The following is an 8,174-nucleotide window of genomic DNA, read 5'->3' as shown; positions in this document are numbered from 1 at the left end:
GGAGTGAAAAGTCCTTGATGTTCTTTGGATCCTAACAATACTGACCCTAGAGACACAGTGCTCAGAGAGTGGCTACTACAAAAGAGAAAAGAGAATTGTAGCCTCAGAATTCACAAGAGGCCTGAAAGAGAAGGCCAAGAAGGTAGACAACTGAGGAGTGCTGTGATATAAACATTCTTTAAAGAAGGTTCCTGAGGGTAGAAGTAGTCCTGCATTCAAATATAAAGATGCTACTATTTATTTCATTTGTACTTGGCTCTTGTATGTTTACAGGCCTAGCTATTTATCTGAGAATATATAGCTTTAAATACATGTGGATGGTATTTTCAAAAAGTTCACATTAATCAGCTTTCAAAATGTAGGCTCATTTTCTTATAGACTGAAAAAATATAGTAGTATGAATCCACAATTATTTAAATCTTACTCTTCTTATACAGCAGTGGAATTTTTTCATTTGGCAAAGATAAATGCAATCTTGATATTTTTAGAAAATTTACATTTCACAAGCTCTTTTATAGTCTTCCTTTTTTTGTTTTTTTTTTGAGACAGGGTTTCTCTGTATTGTTTAGTCTTCCTTTTTATTTCAGGTGTTCATGTCAAGCAAGATCAGGAAAATGAGCTACTGAGAAAGGTAGATGTGTGATAAGGAGAAATAGAAAACTAACCTGAAGAACATCAGTAATTCACGCACAGGTAATGTTCATACTATGGTCATTATATTACTCACTATTTATTTTGCTATTCATAAGTTACTAATTCAGGTGCTATCATCAAGAATGGCATGAAAGGACTGGGAAGCTGTTGTTCTTATTTGAAAGTTATTCCAATTGTTACACATTGTATTTGCTTTTCTTTTGGAATACATTATTGCTGCAAATGAAGCATAAATTTCAACTATAAATTTGATACAATTCATTGAAAAATATAACACATTGGTGGTATTGTGTATAGGCATTTTTAGTTAATTCTATGAATAAATGAAAGACAAGAAATTGATAGGGAGACATTTTCAGACCATGACAAATATCAGACTTTCCATTGTTAATGTAAAAAAAAACAGCTAAAATTGAAATTTTAGGTCAGTGTACTACATAATGATTTTTAAAGTATTCTAATTTTAAGCTTCAAAAAATTGCAAATAGCATTATTAGTGAATTTATAAAAGATGGAAACCATTGACCAATACTATCTGCCTAATTTGCAATAATGAGTCCTGCATTTTTACTAAATTATCGATTTGTTTTTTATGTGCAAATTCCTTCTGGATATTATTTAATTTTTGCCAGTAGAGCCAGAAGGAAAAGTGTGTGGTTATTACATTTCTCATTCTTTAACATGAACCATAGCTGGATAATATAGAATAATATATGTCAATGAGCAAATAAGTCCTAAAAATATACAAGCTGAGTTTTTTCAGATTTGCACTTAGATTATATACTATCTTTTCTTTAATTTGTTGTTTATGCATATATTCTATAGATTTCAAATTATTTGTGAATTTTAGTCATTCTTCCTAATGTGCTTTTATCTTCACTGTTTATGACTAGAGTTTAAAGATAATATATTACACTAAAATGTACAGGAGAAGTGCAAGTAAATATTCTTTCTTTTCAAAATAACAGTAATGAAAATTTAATCATGTTTTACCTTTTTAACTATCTTTAGAACCTAAACCACATAGTATATTATATTAACTTCAACAAGTGATTCTTGTCTCTCTATCTCCCTGCAAAATTTCATGGAATATTTCACTTCAGCCATATAATTTACATTTTAAAAATTTTAAACTTACTAATATATATTCCTGCACAACACATCAGGCAGATACTCTAATTCATGTTGCAGAGAGAAAATATTCTTAGCATTCTTCACTGTTTCAAATAAAATATGCGAATGAAACCAAAAAATAAGATGCATTCTGTACATTATGTTAAACTATATTCATGTTTCAAAATTTTACACAGCAATAGCACATTCTACCTTTATGGGGAAAATAGTAATTATAATTTACACTTTAACAGATAAAAGATTTTCTGGATATTTCTAATACAACAGACTACTACAAAGTTCTTTTTGAAATACAAAGCTCAATTTCCAAATACTAAGGCTGTGTTTTTGTGCAGTAGTACCTAACACTTGTTTGTAATGCAGACATATTTGTGATCACATGGGAACTCTTTTCCCTTGATCCTTTCCACAGATACTCTATAATTCGTGTACAAACTAAAATAAATGGAATGTCAGAGGAACATATCAGAATTCTTTCTCATGGGTCTGTCTTCTAAGCAGAATATACAAGTGTTTTGCTTCATCTTCTTCTCATTCTGTTACCTTGCCATCTTGTGTGGGAATCTTCTGATCCTTATCTCAGTTAGGTGCAGTTCTCTGTTCAACCAACCAATGTACTATTTCCTCAGTCACCTATCTTCCATGGACATCTGCTATACTTCCTGTGTGACACCCAAACTGATTGGGGATCTGCTACTTAGAAGAAAAACCATCTCCTATGAAAACTGCATGCTGCAGATCTTTGCAATGCACTTCTTTGGAATGATTGAAATCTTAATCCTGACAGTCATGGCCTTTGACCGCTATGTGGCCATCTGCAGGCCTCTCCACTACTTGGTTATCATGAGCAGAACCAGGTGCCATGTTCTGATCTGGGCTTCCTGGGTTGGTGGAGCTGCCCACTCCTTTTCTCAGGTTTTTATGCTAATATGTTTGCCCTTCTGTGACATGATTGAAATTGACCACTACTACTGTGACATTTTCCCTTTGCTTAAAATTGCCTGTACTGACACCTACATCACTGGTGTCCTCGTGGTTGCCAATTCAGGAGTTGTTGCCTTGGTAATATTTGTTGTCTTGTTTGGTTCATATGTGGTTATATTGTTCACATTAAGGAATCACTCAGCAGTAGGAAGACGCAAAGCTCTTTCTACATGTGGGTCCCATATAACTGTGGTTGTTTTATTCTTTGGACCTTCCATCTTTGCCTACCTAAGACCTCCTACCACTTTCCCTGAGGACAAAATATTTGCCCTGTTTTATACCATCATTGCTCCCATGTTCAACCCCCTCATCTATACCCTGAGAAATACAGAGATGAAGAATGCCATGAAGATGGTTTGGTGTCAAAAGCCATTGTCAGGAGAGAAACACAATTAATTTGTATTATTCATGGAATGTTAAAAGAAAACACTGCACAACTTTTAAACTAACCTTGCCATCAAGAATGGCAATCCATTTTTAAGATGCTCAAAGTTTTACTCATTCATAAATAACAGAGACTATGAAGAATAAATACTAACAACTATTTTACTGTGCAACCTAGTAAGAATATACATATTCAAATTATTCTAGGTTAAAGAAGGAGTGTTGTATTGTGTGATCAATTTCCATGCTCATTGAAAATGTTGCTAGTTATTCAATTTGATATATTGCCTGATGATAAACATTTTTTCTGCACAATTTAGAAATAGATTGAAACTGACTTTAGAAAAGCTGGCTTAATGATTAACTTCATAATCTGTCAGGATTTGTAAATAATTTTTATGTGGTGACACTTTTTTAATTTTCTTTTTTTTTGTTAATTTATTTTTTTATGTTACAATTCCAGTTCTTCCCCTCTTCTCCTGCTCCCCTACACTGGCCTCCTCCCATCTGCTCCTCAGAGAGGGTAAGGCCTCCCTAAGAAGTTTACTAATTCTGTCCCATCATCTCATTGAGACGTGACCAAGGCACCTCTCCACCTCCACACCCCTGTGTATATGTTGGGCAAGGTATCTTTCCGTGTAGCATGCTCTCCACTGAGCCCACTGGCAGTGGGTCTAAGATCTAACACTAATATGGTAACACTTATTTTTTTGGTTTTTCTAGACAAGGCTTCTCTGTATAATTTTGAAGACTATCTTGGAACTTGCTCTGTAGACCAGGATGGCCTGAAATTCACAGAGATCCACATGTCTCTGCCTCCCTAGTGTTGGGATTAAAAGTGTGTGCTACCAATGCCTAGCTTTGTGGTGACACATTTAAAGAAATCATTCTATCATTCTATGAAAAAGTGAAGAAAAAAGAGATTTGAGTGATTATGACACAAAAGGTTCAGCATAAATCATGTTCAAGCTGCTAGTATGTCTCCCCTCTATATAAATGTCATAGGCACATGACAGTTTTAGGGATAGTCATAGTCTTAGGCACATACAATGGTTTTAGAGATGTTTTCAGATTTAGGGTGAATTTATGAGGTTGTTTCTTCAACTATTTCAGCTTGTAGAAATTCTGAATGAGCAAATATGATTGTCCTCTTCTACTTATAAAACATAATTAGCTTGACTGCTCTAAGATTACACAATTGTGAAGAATAACCTTACATGAGAAAGGATTCAGTTCACCTTGATCAAATGGCAAAGTGCTAAGGAATTTTTCTTCTTTTAGATTCTTTTATATATTTGTTAACATATGAAGTAATGGTTTACATTGTTGTATTTTGGTTCCTCCTCTCCCTCACTGTACTTTTGCTGACCTCTTAAACCTTTTCTGTTTTTTTTCCTACAATGTATTTTGATCATTTTCTTTCCTATCTCTAACTCCTTACAGAACTACCCTCCTCTGCCTCCTGCACACTCTCTCTCTCTCTCTCTCTCTCTCTCTCTCTCTCTCTCTCTCTCTCTCTCTCTCTCTCTCTCTCTCTCTCTCTTTCTGTCTTTTTCTCTCTCCATAAAAACACAAATGAAGGTAAAACAAACAAACAAACAAAAGCAAGACAAAGGTACCAAAACAAAACAAAAACTTTTAAAAGAAGCCGGGCGGTGGTGGTGCACGCCTTTAATCCCAGCACTCGGGCGGCAGAGGCTGGACCAACAGCCTCCCAAACAATACAGAGAAACCCTGTCTCGAAAAACCAAAAAAAAAAAACAACTTTTAAAAGAAAAAAAAACATGGAATCCGTTTTGAGTTGGCTGACTACTGGGAACTGAGCCTTCTCTGGAGTGCGGTTGACACTACTTCGGAGAAAAACAGAAACGAGATTTTTTCCAGCAGGTATCAATTGGACTAGCCTCTTTGTTAGGGGAGATTTGGTGTCCACTTACCCTTTGCTGTCATGGAATTTTGTTTGGAGTGAACTTGTACAGGTCTTGAATTGCTGTCATAGTTTCTGTGAGCTGTGTATCAGTACTTTTCTAACTGAAGGATGCTCTTCCTTAGCATAATTTAGCTCCTCTGGCTCTTAAACTTTTTGATTCCTCTTCAGCACAGACCCTGAGCCTTGAGAGGAATGTTTTGATAAAGATATCTCATTTTAGTCTGAGAGTTCAAAAGTCTCTCATTATCAGCATGTTGTCCAGTTATGGGTCCCTGTATTCATTGCCATCTAGTATATGAGGAGGTTTCCCTGATGATGGACTGGCTGGGTGATACATTGACTTATCAATATAGAAATTTTTCACTGGGAAAAATGCTATGTTCCCTTAGCATAAAAATAGCAGTAACTGGTTCTTTTCTTTTAAACTTTCTGTCTGTTTCATCGCCCTCATTTGTTCCAAATTCCTTCTTCTTTTATAGCTGATTTCCTCCTCTTCATTTGTCTTTCTGTTTTCTTATATGTGTATCCTTTCCTGGGTTCAATCTTTCTCCTTTTCCCTTAAATTTCTTTTCCTCAGTTTTAGTGGAAACTACTTACTCACACAGAAACATGAAGCAACACACATATTTCATGGTTGATAATATTTTTCATCCATTTTCAGAGTATTCCATAATTCCTATTGTCATAGGATGAACCTACTACATCATATAACCGTGCAGATTCCATTAATTAGAATTAATTTTCATTAGTGGAGCTAACACAAAGATACAATTTAGCTACTTATATGTTAACTCTTAAATTTATCAATATTACCTAAGTCACCATCCCTTAGAGTCAGCTATTCCCAGCCTATGTACATTCACTTCATTATCAATTTTAATTCATATTCTCACAAATGTAGTAACTTTTCCATTCACATTTCTCACAAAACAGTCCAAGGATTATTTGTTTCAATCGTCAGGGTCTTGAACATGTTGGAGATGTACCTCAGGATGCTCAAAGCTACCTAATAAAATGATGTGTAGACATGGGACCATGGGGAAGTAACCTTAGGAACTTTCTTTCCCTATATTTCCGTATCTCCATCATCCATTCTTTTATTCCATTTGCTTTAGCCACAATCATAGCGTAGGTTTCAGTGTGGACAATATAATGGATATGACACTTCAGGTTTTATGTATGTATACCAATCAAAACTAGGGCAGGAATTAAGACTGTCAATGTCATTACTGTGAGTATTACATAATTATATTCTATGTAATGAATTTCAGGTACATTTATATAGCAATAGATTCATTTATATACTTATTATAAATAAAATTTTTATCTACAAAAAAAGCTTTAACAAAAAATCATCTCCTTCAGTCTCTACCTATTATTTTTATTAACACATTTAAAAATTTTTACAAAACAAAAATTTATTTTCTTAATTACTCATTAATTCATTAATTATTTATTTTTATTTTTCCCTTTTATTGAGAAGTGATTCTTTTCTCATGAAATATACCCTGATTAATAATTGGATAAGGAAAATATTCATTCCTTCTCTCTATGGCACACAATCCCTCTCCTTAACCCTATAGAAATGTATTCTTTCTAGATTTCTATAATTTTTTCAATATCCCTCTTCTTACTTATCAGAATCTTCCAAACTTAATTTTTACTGTTTCTGGAATTTTAAGTAACAAATTTTAAATGCTCTTTCCCCCTCCTTGTGTCTTTCCTGGAGAGTGACTTAGTCTCCTTTATTGGTTTTACTTCATAATAAGAGACAGATAATGTCATGGTGGTAAATTCCAAGTAGTTTAGAATATTAGCTTTTTGAAATAATTTTGACGATTTGGAAGAGGACAGTCTTGGATTTTAGTACTTGTATCATGTACCTTTAAAAGTATTAATGGACTACTTATAACTCAGAAGATTTCATTCTGTCACTGTCACACTTTTTTTCCATTTAAAGCCCTTCCCTGATGCATTGTCAGTGTATGTTTGTGGAAGTACTACACTTGATATACTTATAATTGTAAAAGGTAATGTTGGAATTTGCCATGCTTCTACATCAACATTCCTTCTTCCCTATGTTTTAACACAGGTACCTGTAGCTTAGGTTAGACTTGAACTCCCAACCATCCCACACAAGAGATATGTTCCACCATGATTAAGTATATTGGAATCCTTTATATATTTTAAATTATCATAACTTTATTCTAAATCATAATGATTAATGTTATATGGTAAATGAGAATTTGGAAGGGGTAAATAAACAAAAGCTTGTGCATACACATATGTGTGCATTAGTGTGTGTTTGTTTGTGTGTGTGTGTGTGTGTGTGTGTGTGTGTGAGAGAATAATAAAGGAAAAGAAGCTGTCAGCTTGACATTGAGTGAGACAATGAGGGATGTGAGGGAGGCTACCTGGGAGGGGCAGAAGGGATGAAAGTGAGGGTGGAAAGGGTACAATTCCATTTCAATTAAAACTTATTTTTAAGAAAATAGTCCATTAACTACACTTCTAAGTGATGAATGAGACATATGTGGAAAATGATACATAAATGTCTATAAACTGGAAGCATATTTTCAAAAATTCATTAACTATAAATTTTCTAAACCATTGAAGCAATAATAATGGACACTAGATATTTTTTCTTCGAAAATTCTACTATCAACCAGGAAAATAATGCCATTGACATAGAAGCAAAGGTATTTTCTTCCTTTGGAGAACTGTAGAGAATGTTAAGTTGATATGCCTTTCAAAAAATCCAAATTTAAATGTTTTTCACCACAAAACCTTGGTAAGTTATGAGAGGATCCAATCAGTGATGTCCAGGGGATTCACAATGTCATGTGTGGCTGTATGACTATTTAAAGCCCACATCCAGTGCTAGCTTCAGCTTGTCTGATAACTTGTCTCTAGAGGAAATTAATCTGGTAAGTTTATAATGTTGTCAGGAAAAACCAGGGGCTTATGAAAGGAAAAACCAATATATAGAATTAAAGACAAATAGCTTTTTTTAGAATGTTTGTTAATCTACAAAGTATCCAGTGGTTTTGTGAGTCTGGTTTTCTCCTTAAGTAATTTTAGTGATAGA

At 34.0% G+C, this 8,174-nt stretch overlaps 1 protein-coding gene across 1 annotated transcript; it reads left to right on the top strand.

Annotated features, from left to right (window-relative positions):
• The first annotated feature begins 2,087 nt into the window (after positions 1 to 2,087).
• LOC101840500 (olfactory receptor 4P4-like) lies at positions 2,088 to 3,463 on the top strand. Its single transcript, XM_005064999.2, has one exon. The coding sequence runs from the start codon at positions 2,233 to 2,235 to the stop codon at positions 3,166 to 3,168; it is 936 nt and encodes a 311-aa protein (XP_005065056.1). The 5' UTR covers positions 2,088 to 2,232; the 3' UTR covers positions 3,169 to 3,463.
• Positions 3,464 to 8,174: the final 4,711 nt, after the last annotated feature.

Source organism: Mesocricetus auratus, unplaced genomic scaffold (assembly GCF_017639785.1).
Source record: "Mesocricetus auratus isolate SY011 unplaced genomic scaffold, BCM_Maur_2.0 Super-Scaffold_100004, whole genome shotgun sequence".
NCBI classification, from domain to species: Eukaryota; Metazoa; Chordata; class Mammalia; order Rodentia; family Cricetidae; genus Mesocricetus; species Mesocricetus auratus.
The sequence above is the reverse complement of the archived record's forward strand: the minus strand, read 5'-3'. Positions and strand labels throughout refer to the sequence as shown.

What these genes read in the sequence shown, in the direction of transcription:
- LOC101840500 (XM_005064999.2), top strand. Translation starts at nt 2,233, where the DNA reads ATGGAATGTCAGAGGAACATATCAGAATTCTTTCTCATGGGTCTGTCT.